The following is a 19,500-nucleotide window of genomic DNA, read 5'->3' on the forward strand; positions in this document are numbered from 1 at the left end:
AATCTCTAGAACTCAGTCCTCAACCCAGTAATGAGTAAGAAGCTACTGAGCTCGCAGAGTTCCTCTTCTGAAGTCCCTGCCCTAATATTTTGTATTATAACTGTCAGGGAAAACAAAACTGCATGGCTCTTTATTATAGTCAGCTGTGCTATTCCTTGTGAGTTTAGTATTCTGGTTTCTTTCCTCTTAGTAAACGATCCTGAGGCTAGTGAAGTCATTTGAAGTCAATAGTACTGAGAACATGTTAAGCTTCCACTGTTAGTAAAGGAAAAGACAGAAGAGATCTATTTACTGCAAGTTTGAGAAAGGAACTAACATTACTTGAATCCTGCTGTATGTCAGGCATCACGCTAAATGCCCTTTACAGACTTTTTAAATCATTTGTAGATGATCATAAAAGTGAGTTTATTCTAATAGAAGTTGGTTATATCTAGTACAGTCTTTTTAAGAGGGTATCAAAGTATATAAATTATTTTAGAAAAATTTCATCAAAAAGGCTAAAATAAGATGGTATTATATAAATACATTATTTGTTTTTGGGAGCCCTTCAAAATCACATGAAAATTCTGGTTAACTGAGCTGTTATTTTGTTTTCCTGATGCTCATAGTTGTAATATTACCAGTGATATGGGTAATGCATTAATTTTTAGAACCAAGCTTTCGATGATAAATTTATTTGGATGTAGTAACACTTATTTTTATATCTAATTTTCCTATAAGGTTTGCCTCGAAGCATAAACACTGATATTACATGTAAGGAAACGGACAGTGGGAAAAGTCAGGATTTCTTCAGCTTTGATGATACTGGAAAAAGTAGTTTAGGTGACATGTTTTCACCTATCAGAGATGGTAAGTCTGTTCATATCAGAGGATCATGTTCTCTTCCTGGCAGTCATTACATTTTTAGTCTAGCTAAAAGATGTGGGTAATAGCTTCAGTCTGACTCTGTTCATGACAGTTGCTAATTTTCTCAGTCCCTGGGGTGGTATCTTTTCCTTCGCCCTGATATTTCAGATGTTACCATTCTAAAGTATATGCTTGTCATTTTCACATGGGAACTATGCATATAGCTCTCAAATTAGTATTTTAATTTATGCGGAAATGTCTTAAAGGAAATTTTGCCTTCATAGGCAATTTTTTAGTTGTATCTATTTCTAAATAAATCTTAAAATCTTAGATATTTTGATAGGCAAAAAAATCTCTTAACCTAAAAAAGTTTGTTTATTTTTTGATTATTAGTATCTAATTGTTATTTATTAATTGTTTTCATGAAGAAATATGGCTAGGTGATAGATTGACTCACTTTTACACTGTGTATGAAAGTACCACACACACACTCTCTCTTTATCTCCTTGCTTCCCTCCCTCCTTCTCCCCATTGCTATGAGATGTTGCCATTAAAAAGAAAATAAAAACATAAAAAAGTTTGCCATTTTGATATATAGAAACATACATCATTGTTATTCATACTGTGTGAACTGGGCACATTATTTGGCTATGGTTTTTTGGTACTGATGTTCATACTGTTTTCATTAATGGGATAGTCTCACTGTTAACAGCAGTATTATCAACAATATGGGTAAATTTCTAGAGCATAATTTGGCCTGATTAAATATTCATACCCTTTGGCCTGTTAATTCTGTTTCTATAAATTTACCTAATAACATATTCAGAGTATCCTACAAAGATTTGTATGTTTACTGTTTGTTTATGATAGTGAAACTCTGGAGCGAATCTAAATGTCAACAGTAGCAGTATGTTTAAATTGTTACATCCACTCTTGATCTTACAGAGTTGCATTTTTTACTTTAAAATTATCTACTTTCCAAATTTCCTACAATTAATTTCATAATTAGAATAAGGAGGGGCGCCTGGGTGGCTCAGTTGGTTAAATGTCCAACATCAGCTTAGCTTGTGATCTCAGGCTCATGACTGCAAGCCCCACGTCAGGCTCTGTGCTGACAGCTCAGAGCCTGGAGCCCACTTTTGATTCTATCTGTTTGTCTGTCTGTTTCTCTCTCAAAAATAAGTAAACATTAAAACAATTAAAAACATAAATATCTTTAAAAAAAAAAAAAGAAAGAAAAATACATATGTGATGGCACAGAATTATTTAGTGCTCTATGCCTTACCCTGAAAATGACTATTTGCCTTGTCAGAATTCCCTGTCTTCTACCTAATGAAAGAGAAAGGACTCCTTTCTTTCAGGATGAAGAGAGGTCAGACCACATAGTTAGAGAATAAAGAGAGGAAAGATACAGGCAAAGGAGAGTAAAATGGCGTAGGCTGGAGTTGAGAAAGGTTTTGGAGGTTAGTAACCATCTGGGGAGCTTTGGCTTATGAGAACCCCTGGGGTAACTTTTGAACTGAAGAATGTAGGAAGGGGCTTTTTGCAAGTGTTTGAGTTATAAATGAAATTCTCTTTAATGGTTTTTAAGAGAAATGAATAAAGGATAGAAATTCTTCTTTACTTTTTTAAAAATATGATTAGAATTTGAGCCTTATACCCTTCATTTATTAGAGTTTCATATCATTAATAAGAAAAGAAACATGGAAACTAAATATAGTACTGAATTTCATTGTCAGGAGACTTGTGTTTTGATCTCAAGAAGGTAACTCTACTTAGTTAAAAGGCTTATTAACCTGTTTGTGCCTCAATGTCTTCATCTTTTAAATAAGAATATTTCTGCTTTTGTTAAGGGAAAACTAATAGTTTCTAAAAGTATATGTGTAAAATAAAGGGTGGTGGTGGTGCATGGGTGGCTCAGTTGGTTAAGCATCTGACTTTTGATCTCAGGTCTTGATCTCAGGGTCCTGAGTGTTCAGGCCCTGCACTGGGTGTGAAGGCTATGTAAAAAAATAAAAATAAAATGAAGACATTATCTTCATTATATAGATGCAGAAACCAAAGCTTAATCATACAAAAATCTTGTCTAAGGTCATAGAGCTATTGGGTGGTGTAGGCAGAGCTGGATTATAGATTTCTGGAGCCTACTGCAGTGTTTTCTAGTATACCTTGCTATCTCATTAAATGACCCTATACCATAAAATTTATTTTCATATTTGCTGCTATGCATGAAGTTAAAAGAATGAAAAGGGAAGTTTATATGGGTCTCAACTGTAACTTCACTAAGATTTTCTTTCTTGAAATCAAACTCTTTGGGGGAATGAATAGGAAGCTTAATTTGCTATGGCTTTTTTTTCATAATTAAAAAAAATTTATTTTCTAATTTTATTATAGATGCTGCGGTTAACAAGGGAGGTGATGAGTCCATAGGCAAAGATGGTAAGCATTATTGAAAAGTATTTTTATGAAAATTAGAAATTATACTGTTTTATCTATTGATGTGTAACAAATTACCCCAACATTTTGAAGCTTAAAAGAACATTTATCACCCCATAATTGTGGGTTAAGAATCTGAGCATGGCTTAGTTTAATGAGGGTATCAGTAGGGCTGCAATCATCTCCAGGGATGACTGGGCAAGGATCTACTTCCATGACATTCATGTGCCTACTAGCAGAAGATACCAGTTCCTTCCCATGTGGGCCTCTTACAGGGCATCTGACAACATGGCAGCTGGCTTCCCTCAGAGCTGGCAGGCAAGAGGGTGAGAGGGTCCTCAAAATGGAAGGCACAGCATGTTTGTAACCTAATCTTGAAAGTGATATTCTGCCATTTTTGCTGCATTTTCTTCGTCAGAAGGGAGTTGCTAGGTTCAGCCCACATTCAAAGGGAGGGAATTACTGGAGGGCATGGATCCATGCCAGAAGGCAGGGATCATTCAGAGCCATCTTGGAGGCTTCCTACCAAGATATGCTACAGATAGATACTAAATTAACAATTTTAAGTTATCAGAAACCAATAATATTGACTAAAACATTGATTGAGCTTTGTGATTTTCAAAGTATTTTTACATATAATATCTCTTTTAAGCTTTACCACTCAGACAGATGGATATCATTATTCACATTTACTGATTGGGAAACAGTTTTACAATTTTTGCCCAAGATTTTGTGTATATCAAATAAAGGCTACAGCTGACAAATGAACCTGTCTTCTGAATCAGAATCGCATGTCTTTCTACCATTTTAACATGTCTGTTATATTAAGTGCTTTTCTTAAATATTCAAGATTGGAGAAAATCATATGCAAATGGCATCTTTCTTCTCTTTTTCAGGCCTTGACTTTCTACCACAATTGAACTCAGTCTTTCCTCCAAGAAAAAATCCAGGAGTGTCAAGCGCTTCAGTATTGCATTCTAGTCCTCTTAACGTCTTTATGGGATCTCCAGGGAAAGAAGAAAATGAAAATCATGATCTGACAGCTGAATCTAAGAAAATATATCTGGGAAAACAGGAACCTAAGGATTCCTTCAAGCAGGTATCTGCCTGAAAACGAAACTGAACTCGCTGTGTGCGTTTGTCAGTAGCAAGCATCATGCAGCTCATCACTGGAGTGGAAGCCACAGCTCTTAGGGATGTGTCCTAGTTATTGACAGTGCTGTATGCTTACCAGCTAGAAAAAATATTCTTAAGTCTTGATGTCATATGTTAAAAACCAAAGGATACTTTTGAAATCTGTCTTTGAAAAATTTGGATGTAACAGCAGGGGTAAACTTACACTGTTTATTTTTTTTTTCTAAGACAAAATACTTGACTATCTAAGAATAGTTTATACCCGGGTATTTTAGAATGTATTTCCGTTGCCGCAGAAAACACCAGTTGGTGGTCAAGTCATTTACCCTAAGTCTTCGAGCAAAGGGATGGTGCTAAGAATCTAATATATCCTCATTACCTTCTGCTATAATGCAGTATCCAAAATAGAAGTTAATTTGCTATATATAAGGGCTTAAAATGATCAAATGTTACCAGGAAGGTGGAGTCTGTTCTGTAATATGTCTCTGTATTTTCACATTGATTTTTTAGAATGATACTGAAAATACAGTGAAGCACAAAAATGTCTTTTGACTTATTTTTCAGATATCTCTGACTAGTTACCATGTGAGAGTCTGGTTTCTTTTGTTGTTTGTTTGTTTGTATGCCTGTGATTACCATTTTAAAGATAATAGCAGATGATTAGTAAGTGAGCTCTTCCCCATCATATTCTTATTGAAATTGTTAATTGTTTTTGATTAGTGGACTAGATTTATTTTGTCATTAGTTCTAGCAATTTTTTTTCTCCTTCTATATCCTCTTATTCTTCATTTTCCTGGCTCTATCTATTAAGAAAAAGAAAAGTAGGTACAATTACATGTATAATAAGGGTAAAACCAAAATTTATTTATGAATTTTTTATTTTAAATGTGAAGTTTCCAAAGTTGATCCCTGGTGCTGAAACTGGAAATCTGAATACCTCTCCACCATCTAACCAAACAAGAAGTCCTGAGAAATTTGAAAAGCCAGAGAAAGAAATTGAAGCCCAGTTAATATATGAACCCCCAGTCAATGGATCCTCAACTCCAAGTAAGTACCTAAAACACCCTAATGTTTGAAAGTGTGAAGTCGAAAACTCCCACTACTTAACTTGTAAAGGAAAAATTAATAGAGTGATCATAGGTGAAGAAAGGTAGAGTGTAACATTTACAACACTTCTCTACTGTGACTCTTACTAGAGGACAGTGACATATATTATGTATGGTTAAACCCAACACGCTGATTCGATACTCCTTTGGTGTGAATTTTATTTTCAATCTAATATGTAAGGGTCTTGATCTAATACAATACAAATAGGAATATAATGTAGGACCTTTGGAAATGAGTCATTAACTACCTGAAATTGTCTTTCCCCCCTCCGTGTTAAAGCCTTATATAGGGTTCATGCCATAGAAACTAAAAACTTGATCACATTTAATGGGATATTTGTTTCATTTATAAGAGTTATCTATAGAAAACAACTCTTTGTATGGAAGAAACTCATATATATATTTCACTTTAAAGTTTTGTGGATGTATTGTATTAGCGTAAACTCTGGGGCTTTGCTTGTAGCAGTACTTCTATATTCCTTCTGCTTATGTTTAATAGTCTTGGTTTATCTAGTTTGTGGTGCAGCATGTCACATTCATCTTTTGTAAGAGGAAATAGTTCTGAGATTCTTCAAGATTAATCCCTCTGTCATATGTTATTATATTAGACAGTTGGCAGTTTATATAGATAGATAAATGACTATTAGAAATAATGTCGTAGAAAGTTTCTAAGATTTGTGTTCCAGACAGTGAGTTTCTGAATGTCACAGGAACACCGTTCTTTACCTGTTTTTCCAGTCTTCTCATGCCAAATCCTATTTACAAATGTTTGATATCTCTTAGTTTAAGCTGACTATTAATATTTTCTCCATTTTTTATTTTAGATCCAAAGATAGCATCCTCTGTCACTGCTGGAGTTGCCAGTTCACTGTCAGAAAAAATAGCTGACACCATTGGAAATAATCGTCCAAATGCACCATTGACATCCGTTCAAATCCGGTTTATTCAGAATATGATACAGGAGACATTGGATGACTTCAGGTAGTAATTGAGAAATTGCTCTTTCTATCTAGACATTAGCTGGCTTTTTTTTATTAGGTATGAAACCAAAACCGTAAGTAATACTGGTTGTTGCTACTTTTGCCTAGGTTTTAGGGTCCATAAAACCATAAAAAACATGATGAATTTTGTTGATCTTGCTGTACTGAATCTATTGGCTGTCAGCCAGGAGAAGGTATATTTGCCTATGGCAATTATTAGATGACTTGGCAAGGCAGTCTAGCAGGCAGGCTTCCATCGTAGATTTTTTTTTTATCATCAAAGTGTGGACAGGGCCTCCTGTGTGGCTCAGTTGGTTAAGCATCAACTTCAGTCAGGTCATGATCTCATGGTTCATGAGTTTGAGCCCTGCATCAGGCTCTCTGCTGTCACCACAGAGTTGCCTTCAGATCCTCTGTCCTTCCCCTATTTGCACACATGTGCACTTGTGCTCTCTCTCTCTGTCTCTCTCAAAAATAAACACATTAAAAAATGTGGACAGATTCTGGTAAGGTCAGATGGTATTCTTATTTGCAGTATTTATAGATCACCTGTTAAGTATGCTATGTGTACTAATATAGTAGAGAAAGAATTTTTTAAAGGAATCCTGAATTTTTTCTTTTTTTGTTTTAGCTCTATGTATTTTTGAGAGAGAGAGAGAGAGAGAGAGAGAGAGAGAGAAGGAGACTGCATGCATAGGGGAGGGGTAGAGAGAGAGGGAGCTAGAGAATCCTGAGCAGTCTCTGTTCATACATGGGGCTTGAACCCACAAACTGTGAAGTCATGACCTGAGCCAACAAGAATCAGATGCTTGACTGATTGACGGAGGCACCCCATGAACCCCCTGAATATTTTCAGACAGAATGCATCAGAATATAAGAGTGAATTAAAAATGTTTTTGCATGGATCTATCATTATCTTCTCATCCTTTGAACACTATAGAATCTGTTCTACAATGTTACTTCCTTTTACCTGTCATCACAATATACATCAGAAGCTATTTTCAATTATTAGACTCTTGTGTTATTTTCCCCCCTTTCTGAACTGTAGTTACAGTTTTAGCTCTGATTTGGAATATCTTGAGCAAGAATATTAGAGAAGATGTATAATTTTTGATGGTGCATGTTTCTTTTTCATGTTAAAAATGTTTGGAAAACATTAACATTATGTTAACACATAAGCTTTTTAAAGGAAAATCATCATTTTTGACATTTACAGTGTGCCTAGAATATGTACTGGATACTAAGGATACAAAAAGAATGATCTGCCCACAAAGGCCTTGTAGTATAATGGGGGTAGGTACAGTGTGTCCTGTTATGGTATATGTTTCTTTAATGTAAATTAATTCATTTGTGATTGGTAAATAGGACAGTGATGACAATATGATGAGGAAATGTTGTTGGTTCGTGTAAAGGCTACCAAAACCAAGTATATGAACATAACTGAAGGCAGCAAACCACCTGTCAGTGCCTGTCTCTTCCTATACTCTTCCTCTTAACCTGGTTTGGCTCTGTGTTCTGTGTTAGGAAGGACTGACTTTGTGATTATTCCCCATCTTTGGGTGTTTTATCCTTGCCTCCATGTTTGACGGCTCATATCCTTTATTTTTTTTCTTACCCCTTTAATCAAGTGGCCATCACATTTTTTAAGGTAAAGTCTTTGATTATTCAATATTTTAAACTATGCTATTATTTTTACTAGGGTTTAATTGTTTTTGTTATGTTGTTGAATGAATTTTGAGTAATCTGCTCCAATCTTTTTACCTGTAGTCCTGTTATTTTCTTTCTTCTTTCTTTTTCTTTTTTCTTTGTTTTAGTTTCAGTGTGGTAAGAACACTGCAATGTGATCTGCCCTCTTAATAAACTTTAACTGTATAGGGGCGCCTGAGTGGCTCGGTTGGTTAAGCATCAGACTTTGGCTCAGATCATGATCTCACAGTTCAAGAGTTCAAGGTCTGCATCAGGCTCTGCGCTGACAGTGCAGAGCCTGCTTGGGATTCTCTCTCTCTCCGTGTCTCTCTGTTCCTCCCTGTCCCCTCCCCCCCCAAAATAAATAAATAAATAAATAAATAAGCTTTAAAAATTTTTAGCTATAAAATATGGTATTGTAAACTACAGGCACAATGTTGTACAGCAGATCTCCAGAACTTACTCATTTTATATAACTGACTTTTTATATTTGCATTTAGAAACTTCCTGTTTCCCTTTCTTCTCAACCTCTGATACCCACAATTCTGTTCTTTACTTCCATGAATTTGACTATTTTAGAGATCTCGTGTAAGTGGAATCATGCAGTATTTGTCCTCCCATATGTGTACATACACACACACATTTTAAAAAATCTGGTCATGTCATTTTCAATACACAATTTTAAAGAATATGAGGATTTTCAGGAATGTTTTTATGTGGCAGAACAGCAGAGTTGTCTCGGTACTTGAATATAATGTGAGTAAAACAGTGCTGAAAAGGGAGAAAGCTCTTATGCTGGGGCAGACTGAGCAAGAGAGCACTGCCCTGCCGTCAGCTTTCAGCTTGCCTTGCATGCCTGCACCTGGAGAGTCGGGGTGAGGCGGGGCTTCTCTCAACTCTTCTTCCCCTCTGTCAACCATGGCAGCCCTGTCCTGGGACTCAGTGAGGGCCCAGAGTGGCTCAGAGGACTTCTATAAATTCACCTGCTCTGACTTCAGTAAGTCTTGCACAGCGCACCTTACTGTGGAGGGACAGGGCAGGTAAGGTGTGGCGGGAGTCTGTCAACTGTTCTCCCTCACCTTTGGAGGCTGCCTTCTCCGCAGGGGCCTAGAGTGCTTCAGAGGGCCTGCTCTCACTTGTCGCCACCCTTAGTCTCATAGACCTTATGCATCTCTGCCCCTCTGCTCTGCCCCTACTTGTTTACAGAAGCCCTCAGTGAAGGCCTATGCAAAGTTGGTGAATGAACGGGGACTTTCTTTGTGGCTAGGACTGCTTGGGATTCTGAACTGCTGCGCCAGTCCTCACTTGCCTTCAGAAATCTATACAAATTTCAGCTCACTCTCCTTACCCTATCAGCAGCAGCTGTCTCCCCCCACTGCTCTGTGGAGGATGAAAACAGTCGTGGGTCTCTCGTTTTCTGGAGTTTGGTGCATTTAGAGTTCTTTGCATTCTCAAGTTGAATTTAAGCATGTATGGTTTCATAGTTTATTTGGCTTGTCCTAATCATCAGAATTGGAGAGATTACATTCTAAGCTGATGTCTGTGGCTCTATTTGTATTGTCTTTCAGGAAGATTTAAGTTTCTTCCTGTAAGAAGATCACTTTGTTCCGTTTCTTGCTGGCTTTCAGGTTTCATTGGGGCTAGTGTATTTCTGGTTTGCCTTTATTCCTACAGTTTAGTCTGTGCCCTTCTAGGATGTCAGCTGAATGTCTGGAGTACTCAACCGGCCTTTTTACCTTGGTGGGTCCTGCACTTTAGCCTCCCATTTTCCCAGCATCACAAGGTCACCAAAATCTTCCTCTGCTCTAGCTGCTACTTTGTGTTTGATTTCCTGGTTATGCCTAACCCCAGACAGGCTAGCTTAGGGGTCAATAGGTGTCTTGACGGGAGAGTGCAGTTTTAGGCTTACTTCTCTGCAGATACCCCCTTTCCAGGATCTGGGACATTAAAGCCTTGGCTGTCCCGACTGTCCCCAACCTAGCACCTTTCTACCCAGTGAGACTCTCTCAAGCTCCAGGCCACTGTTTTCCCGTCAGCTTCTCTTCCCACAGGGGAGTGTCAGCACCCCCCCCGCCCCCCCGCCAGGGAAAGGCAGCGGTGAAGGTGGGGCTTACCTACTAGACTTCCCTCCTTTATAAGACCATGGTTTCTCAAATCCTGGCAACCTTTGTGGTTCTCTGGTGCTCTTTTTTTTGTTTTTAATACAGCTTTTGTCATAATTGAAAGCAGAGAGAATTTTTAAAAAGTATAGTTGTAACAAAAAAAGGTACTTAGGAATAAATCTAACCAAAGATGGTAAAAAATCTTTGTAGAAAAACATTTAAAAGTTTATTAGAAAGCATTAACACTTACCTAAGTGGAAAGATATTATGAAGATATCAGTTCTTCTAAATTAGTCTATAGATTGAGTAAAATTTCACTCAAATCCTAACTGGGTATTTTGGAAGACAATGATAGGATGATTTCAAAGTTTATGTGAAAGAAGAAAGATCCAGGAATAACCAAGACACTGTAGAGAAGAACGAGGTTGAAGGGGACTTTTTTTGTCAGATGATAAGCTTCATTATTAAGCTGTAATTAAATAGTGTATCATTAGCACAGGGTAGACAAATTGCCCAAAAGAATCATGTAGACCAGAAAAAAACCCATTCATACATAGAAATCCAATATATGACAGAGGAAAAGTATAGGTCCCTATTCCCGGCTATTAAAATGAATCAATTCCACCCAGAGTAAAAGTTGAAAGGGTAAAATTTTAGGCATTGTAAGAGAGTTTATATATGACTTCAAGGTAGGGAAGCTATCAAAACATAAGAGGATACACTACCTATAAAAATAGGCTGGTAAATTTGATTCTGTTAATAGGTCAGTAACTAGAGAATGTTGATTACTGTCCATCACAAGACGCCATTAACAAAATGACAGGACAGAAATCTATCTTCAGTACTCATATAATCAACAAAGAATCAAGGTATGTAAAGAACTCTTAGAAATAAGAAAAAAAGACATTCAATAGAAAAACAACCTGGACAAGCGTTTCTTAGAAGGGGAATGGTCTGTGAACACAAGGTGAGATGTCCAATCCTGTGATGAGTGAGAGAACTGAAAATGCAGTGGGACACTATTGCACACCCATCAAATGGGAGAAAGTTGTACAAAGTCTGGCGAGACCAAGGCTTGGTGTGGATGTAGAGCAAGAAGAATTCTCTCTCATGGATGATGAACATGTCCACAGATATCACCACTTGAGAAAATAATTTGCATTATTTTCTGAAACTAAACAAGTATACATCTGGATCATAACCTTTAACTCAGTGTATCTTCTCTTGGATCTTTCATCTACAGAAATTGGCAAATGTGGATTGAGAGATACATACATGATTGTTTTTTTTATTTTTTTAAATGTTTTTATTTATTTCTGAGAGAGAGAGCGAGAGAGTGTGAGCAGGGGAGGGTCAGAGAGAGAGGAAGACACAGAATCTGAAGCAGGCTCCAGGCTCTGAGCTGGCAGTCAGCACAGAGCTTGACGTGGGACTCGAACCAGGAACTGTGAGATCATGACCTGAGCCGAAGTCGGACACTTAACCGACTAAGCCACCCAGGCGCCCCCATACATGATTGTTCATAACAACATTGTAACAGTAAAATCTTGAAAACAGTCCGAATGTCAGTTGACAGGAGAATATATACACCAATAGAAATCAATGAATTATAGATGTATAGAATACGAATGTTGAATATATATTGACTGTATATTCTATGTTATACAGATGTTTTTCTTGTTGTTTTTAAAAACTGTTTCTTTGCTTAAACAAAATTCATCAGAAGAGTGACTTCTTTCTTGGGCTTCTCCTAAGTTAAGTGATGGAATCAGAGAGGAGGATACAGGAAGCTTCTATAATTTTGGTAATGTTCTAGCTCATAAATTGTGTGGTGGGTGACTCAATGATCCTTTTATTATTATACTTCATAATTTTCATGTATTCTTTTGTAGGCCTGAATTAATTGCATTTTATTGGGTAATCTCTATTATAACCACCCAAATAATCCTTTTCTATTCTACTGGAACTACTTTTTAATAGCTAAAGCATTGATAATAGTTAAAACATTATCACATGCTTGCTCTCTCTCTCTCTCTAATATAAAATAGAAATAAGATGAAGTGCAAGAAACAGTGCCTAGTACCTAGTAAATAAACTTAGGTGCATTAGTATTACTATTTTTATTACTAACATCCAATCATTTGAAACAATGAGAAAAGGTTAGTCAGTTTCTTGAACGATCTAGAATTGGCAAAACCATTATAATTCTAACAATTATTTTACATTCTTCCCTAGAGAAGCATGCCATAGGGACATTGTGAATTTACAAGTGGAGATGATTAAACAGTTTCACATGCAGTTGGTATGTATGATGACATATTTTATTTTAAATAATTGTAGAGTTTTGGGTCTAAAAAAAAGTCCACTAAAGGGTGATATATTTTTACCTTATTATATCTAGTTGCTAGAATAAATAAAGAGGGAATTTTAAAAATTTAATAAGTAAAATAGTCTTTAACTGGTCACTCTTCTTTTTAACCTATAATAGTTAAGGCCACTTTTCCGTAGCTATTTATTTATTTATTTATTTATTTATTTATTTATTTATTTAAATAAGCTAAAAGCTTCCCACATGTACAAATATAAGCCTTCCAAATACATAACTTTCACCAGTGATCTTTCATTTATATTAACAAAGTAGTAAGGATGGTTAAGTACAAGATATATTATTCAGCTAGTTAATTGAACATGACAGAAATGATAGATGAAAGTATGTAAAACAGCTTGCCAAATAAATGAAATACCAATGATTTAAAAAGCATTTCTTCTTTTCTAGAATGAAATGCACTCTTTGCTGGAAAGATACTCAGTGAATGAAGGTTTAGTGGCTGAAATTGAAAGACTACGAGAAGAAAACAAAAGACTGCGGGCCCACTTTTGAAATTTCAGTGAATATCTTAATGTTTGTAATTGGGGAAGCTTCTGGCAACACAACTGCATGGAATCAGTGTTGTTTTTATGGTCTTCAGGAAAAAAGTTTTTTTCAAGTAAAATGGTGATGGGATTTTACACCAACCACTATTTCATCTTCTCTGTCAAAAATATTTATATTTTTATATTAAAAACTGTACATGTCATCTGCCTAATAGGAATGTCAACAGTATCTTTATTTTCTGAAAGCTTTAGCTACACACTAAGTGCCCTTTTTCATGAGAAAAGAAAATTGTGCAAAAAAAATAGGTTATGTGTGTTTCTTAATTACCTTTTTTTAACAGAATATTTTTGATTGACAGTTGCTTTTCAAATTTTTTTGGATGTTTGAAGATTAAAGAGTTGATATGCCTTCTATTTTTATGGTGAAAATAATTTTAAAATGGCAATTGGTGTTTCTAAGCAATTGACTAGTAAAACACAAAATTGGTTAGTAATTATTTTGTTAACTTGATAAAGTCAAGTATGACTATTATTTATTACTTGTACATTTCATAAGAAAATTCTGGGAATTTTGAATTGCACAGATTACATTATATACTTATTGCATCTATGTTAGTGTTTTGTACTTCTGACAAATCTCTACTTCTGTTTGGTAATTTTCACTAATTTCACTTTACCTTTGATAACATTTAGGGGTTTATAAGCCTTAACTAGAGCTGTGTATCTATCTGATTATCTCCTGAATTAATAACATGCAAAGTTATTCTGTAAAGTTTCAAACAACATGATTCAGCTTATAATCAGTGAAGATGTTATATTAGATGCTAAGTGTTACAGTATTAGTCCTATTTTTTCCCCTTCCAAATGTAAAGTGTAGATTGTTTTGTGGTTTACATCATTAACTTTCTCTAATTCTTTGTGTGTTGTGTGTAATGTTTTCTATTATTGTCCTTACCATAAAATTTAGAAAGGTTAATTGTCAAAAGAATTTACACTTCTTTGGAAATGAGTGGATGTGTACATCTACCTGCCATGATCTACAGTGTTAGTCATATAAGATAGGAGGGCTGCAGGCTGGTTTACCTTCTTAAAGTCTTCTCCCAAAGATGTAAGCTATATACCTTGTATACAGCACTCCTGCCCAATTTTGACTTCTGAGATAAAAATATTTACTAAAATAGTAAAGAAATCTAGTTAGCTTACTAACTTTATGGTTTTTCTAAGCAATAGAAATTTTAAGGATATATTTAATAAGTGTAAACATACTAATAATTACTTCAAGAAGTAAAACAGAAATATTACTTTTTCCCAGTGCAACTCAGAGAATACGTTTGTGTTGAAGAATAAAGGGGTGCTAATATGATCTTTCTTTCCTGACAGATTATTGAAAGCATTATGATTTATAACAAGTTTCCTTCTATATCATTATCAAACAGGTTTAGAAAACATAAAAGTGTGTTTTGCCTACATACTGTATTTAAATCCACTAATATTTTCCTATTACCATTTTCTATAAATGCACATAATGTGTATTAAAAGAGGTGGGATAAATAAAACAATTTTAGTAACTTTATGTGTATAGATGAAACATTTTTATCATGGAATTTAAAAGCTAAGTACAAAAAAATAAAATTTTTATATGGTAAAAATGGGAAACGTGAAATTGAACTTTTGTCAAAATGGAATAATAGCAGTTGGATTTACGCATTTGAAAAATTTTAAACACAAAATGTATGAGACAGTTTTCAAATATCAGATATTAGGCAGCACAGAACAGTGTTCACTGGGAGAGGGAAACAAATGAGAACCAAGAAACTCACTCCAAGTACAAGAAATAAAATTATACCAAAACACATCAGAATCAAATTCCTTAAAACTTGTGGCAATGGAAAATTCTCAAGGCTGCTAAAGTTAAGAGACACAGAGAAACAAAGATAAGGCTATCAGAGAGAGTGGAGTAGCATCTTTAAATTACTGAAAGAACAAGACTCAACTTTGAATTCTATACCAGCGAAAATATCTTTCAATAATGAAAATGAAGTAAAAACTGTTTCCGACCTCAAAATGCCAAAAGAATTCATCACAAGCAGACTTGCTCTACAGGAAATGTTAAAGAATGCCTTTAGTCAGAAGGAAAATGGTACCAGTTAAAAACCTATTTCTCTGCAAAGTAACAAAGAAGCCCAAAAATGGTAAATATGTGAACAAATTTAAAGCCTTTTTTTCATTTTAAATTATCCTTAAAGGATAATTAATGACTTAAGACAAAAATAATGACAAGATGTTGTTGTGGTTAACATATGTAAAGTGAAATGTTAGAACAGGATCAAGGATGGGAGGAGGGAAGTGTAAGTATAGTCTATGCTCTAAGGTTCTTACAACTGTGAGATAGTATACTTGAAAATAGATTGATAAATTAAGAATGTATAGTGTAAACCCTAAAGCAACCATAAAAAGAAAAAGCCATAACTAATAAGCCAACAAAGATGATAAAATGTAGCCACAAAAAAATAATCCAAAAGAAGGAAGAAAGGAAGCAATGAATGAGCCAAGAAAATGAAACAGTAAGATGGTAGATTTAAACAGCAATATCAGTAATTACATTAAGTGTAAATTGTCAGTTACCCTGATCAGATTGAGTTTTTTAATCCAACTATATATTGAATCCATGAAATCTTTAAATATGAAGATAAATGGTTTAAATATAAAAAGAAATAAAAAGTTAGAAAGTATATTGAACTTAATGCAAATGAAAACAATCAAAATTTATGGGATTCAGCTAAAGCAGTACTTACAGAGAAATTTATATCATTAAACATCTATATTAGAAAAGGAAAGGATTCAAATCAAGGACTTCAGCTTCCACCTTAACCTACAAAAATAATAGCAAGTGAAACTCAAAATAAGCAAATGAAAGGGAAAAGGAGTAGAGGAGAAATCAATGCAATAGAAAATAAGATCTATTGAGAAAGTCAGTGAAACTGAAAGCTAACTCTCTGAGATCAACAAAGTTGATAAATCTTAGAGTGATGAGAAAAAAAGACATAAATTACCAGTATTAGAAGGGAGAGAAATAATATCACTATAGATTTTACATATATTTCTGACAGAAAATGCCAACTTTAACTATGATGGTGAACGCTTAAAAATATGTAAGGAGGAAAATATCCAATTCTCAACAGATAAGCCCAGGAAATGGAAAAGGGGATAATTCCCAACTCCTTTGAGGCCAGCAACCCTCTGATCCCCAAATCACAAGAAAACCAATAGTCATCACAACAGATACAAATGTTCCAAACAAGATTTAGCCATCTGAATTTAGCATTGTGTCAGAAGGATAATATATGACCTAGTGAAATTTATGTGAATGCAAATTTGGGCTAACATTAGAAAAATGATGTAATTTACTCTATTAACAGACTAAGAGAACTGTATTATCATCTCAGTAAGTGCAAAAAGGATTTGACAAAGTCCAACATTCATTTCCAATAAAAAACTCTTGGTAAAGTAAAATAAAAGAGAACTTCCTCGGCTTGATAAAGCTTAATGGTGAAAAGGCTAAATGCTTAATGGTGAAAGGCTGAATGCTTTTTTCCAAGATAGACAAAGCAAGGATGCCCACGATCTTCTAGTAAACATTGTGTTGGAGTTTCTGACCAAAACAATTAGGCAAGAAGAAGAAAAATGATAAAGGAAGAAGTAAGAGTCTCTTCACACATGACATATTGGGCCCTACAGAAAACCTATTAGAATACACAGAAATTCTAAAAATACATAAGTAACAAGGTTACTGTATACATGGTCAATATACAAAAACCAATTGTGTTTCTATATACTGACAAAAAATTGAAATGAAAAATCAATACTATTTATATTAGCATTAAAAATATGACATACTTAGGTATAAATTTGATAAAGTTATGTAAGATCTATACACTGAATTCTATAAAACATTACTGGGAGAAAACCTAAATAAACAGATGCTATATTCATAGATTGGAGGGCTCAGTGTTGTTAAATGTCAGTTCTTTCCATGTTGATTTACAGATTCAGTACAATCCCAATAAAAATTTTAGCAGAAACCTTTTCAGCTATGTCTAATTCACTGTACACCTAATCTGGTAAGTATTTAATATCATCTTTTCATTTTTCAGTTTAAAATTTCCAATTGTTTTTTTTAGTTTCTAATTCTCTGTGGAAATCTTACAATTTAATTCCTTAAATGTATTCATCTTAGTTATTTTAAAGTCTGTGTCTGACAACTCTTAATATCTGAATATCCTATGGATTTGTTTCCATTTTACTTTATTTCTCTCAGTTTTTGGTCACATTGTGCCTCTGGTCTTCTTGAGTATTTCTTTACTGAGTGATTGACCTTGTTACAAAAAATTGTAGAAATACTCTGAGTCTTTGAACGCTATTATATTTCAGAGGTTTATTTTTCACTGTTGCAGGCAGCTAGGGATGAGGTGATTCCAAGTAGTTTTAAATCCCTGGTTCATTCTTATTTTTATGGTATAATCCTTCAGAGTTTTAACCAAACCCTTGGGGTTCCATTGAGGTCTATCATACTTGGTGAGTCATGACCTCTTAATTTTTGTCTCTCCACCTCTGTAGACCTTTTCAGAGTTCTGCTTCTTACCTTATTGATGTTTAGATATATTATTTTGCAGTTGAAGTTAACAGAATGCCAGTCAAGTTAGCATTGTAGATAATCACGTTTTCTTATCTCAAATATTTCTAGCAAAGAATTATGTATTGAGTTATCAAGCTTCACATTCTTAGTTAAATGGAGCTCTTAAATACTACAGTAATATGAAGATATTGTATGCTAGATTTATGTCATTTGTAGGAAAATCAAGGGTGTGGGTATAGAAACTGTCATGAATCTCTGAGGATAAAAAGGGTGTCTAGACCAAGAATCCTCAAAATGTGGTTTGATGATCCCTGGGAATCTCCAAGATCCTTTTGGGATCCCATGAGATCAAATTATTTTCATAATAGCACTAAGATGTTATCTTTTTTGCTCTTATTTTCTCATGAGCACAGTGGAGTTTTCCAGAGGTTACATGTATCATTGCCCTGATATTTAATGGAATGGGTACTTGTGCATTCTGGTACTTTCTAGAATTTTCTAAGGTAAACTCTTTGGAGTCCTTAATAATTATTTTTAGTATAAAAGAGACTGAGACAGAAAATGGAGAGCCTAGGAGCATACCTTTTCAACTGGAAAAAGGGCATTTATGAATCTTAAGAGCATGGTCCAACGTTAGACAAATTTGCTTGGTAGCAGTAATTAAGAGTGAGAGAAAAGCATCTCTAGAAAAGAATTGTGGGTGTGACTTCTAGCTTTTGGCACAGAGTAGACTGTGGAATCAAATACACAGAAATTCACAAATCGTTTTAGACCATTTAATTAGCAAAAGCACTGCCATCTAGGACTAAAAGATTGGAGTTTTTGAAAAATGTTTTTTAATTTGCTAAGAAAGTCGCTCAGTTATTAAGATGGCTTATCTCCCAAAGCCTTTTTCAGAAGTGGTTGAGGAGGAGGATGAAAAAGGAAAGGCATCTCAAAGAACAGAGTGAAAACCAGTGATGAATTAGGGACGAGGGAGGCACTCCCAGGGAACAGAACCCAAATCTCATCCAGACACATTCTCCCCACAGAGCAACATTTGCCTGGTGGGGTTTCACAACTGCTGAGAGCCTCCCGTTCTTCTTCAAGGAGAGTGTTTATTGCAGTTATCCTTCCCCATCTTCACCACTGTTTTTAAACTCTCTGTGTGTGAGAGAGAGAGGTGGGGTGGGGTAGAGGCAGATAGCTCATTCTTTTGTTTGGTATTCTCTGAACAAAGAGCAACTGTTGTTCTTTTCTAAATGAGATACATCTGGATCTAATGGAGATTACAAGAGCCTAAGCTTGGAATGTGATGCTGTGTTGGATGAGGCTTTTGAGAATCCATTGATGGGTGTGAGCATGAGCATATATTAATTATGTTTGGGAGAAACATGAGTAACTATGGCCCAGAAGGAGAGTGTGATATATTGCGCTTTCAACACCAGCCCTCCTACCCGACCTGTTTTCCTGACTTTTGCCATTTGACCTTGCAGTTCTTACAGTTTTCCCCATCTTGTGACTTGGGGTTTGGCCATGTGGCCAATAAAGCAGAAATGATGGTGTGCCAGTTTCAAGCCTAAGCTTTAAGAGGTCTTGTGTGTTACCACCTTTTACTTCTTGAAGTACACTTCTTGCACTTCCAGTGTGGACATTAAGCACACACACATGCACACACACACATGAAAACAACCCAGCTAACCTTCAGATCTATGAGCATA

At 35.2% G+C, this 19,500-nt stretch overlaps 1 protein-coding gene across 6 annotated transcripts in view; it reads left to right on the forward strand.

Annotated features, from left to right (window-relative positions):
- Positions 1–14,737, forward strand: part of NEDD1 (NEDD1 gamma-tubulin ring complex targeting factor) — a 46,551-nt gene extending 31,814 nt beyond the window's left edge. For all 6 annotated transcript variants that reach the window (XM_039224646.1, XM_039224648.1, XM_039224649.1 and 3 more), the window contains 7 exons: positions 721–849; positions 3,241–3,285; positions 4,179–4,381; positions 5,310–5,463; positions 6,347–6,503; positions 12,526–12,592; positions 13,067–14,737. In XM_039224646.1, the coding sequence (XP_039080577.1) occupies positions 721–849; positions 3,241–3,285; positions 4,179–4,381; positions 5,310–5,463; positions 6,347–6,503; positions 12,526–12,592; positions 13,067–13,171 (860 nt within the window). In that variant the 3' untranslated portion in view covers positions 13,172–14,737. The remainder of the gene's footprint in view (positions 1–720; positions 850–3,240; positions 3,286–4,178; positions 4,382–5,309; positions 5,464–6,346; positions 6,504–12,525; positions 12,593–13,066) is intronic.
- The last annotated feature ends 4,763 nt before the right edge of the window (positions 14,738–19,500 follow it).

This window comes from Hyaena hyaena, unplaced genomic scaffold (genome assembly GCF_003009895.1).
Source record: "Hyaena hyaena isolate Hyena2069 unplaced genomic scaffold, ASM300989v1 scaffold_1694, whole genome shotgun sequence".
Taxonomy (NCBI): Eukaryota; Metazoa; Chordata; class Mammalia; order Carnivora; family Hyaenidae; genus Hyaena; species Hyaena hyaena.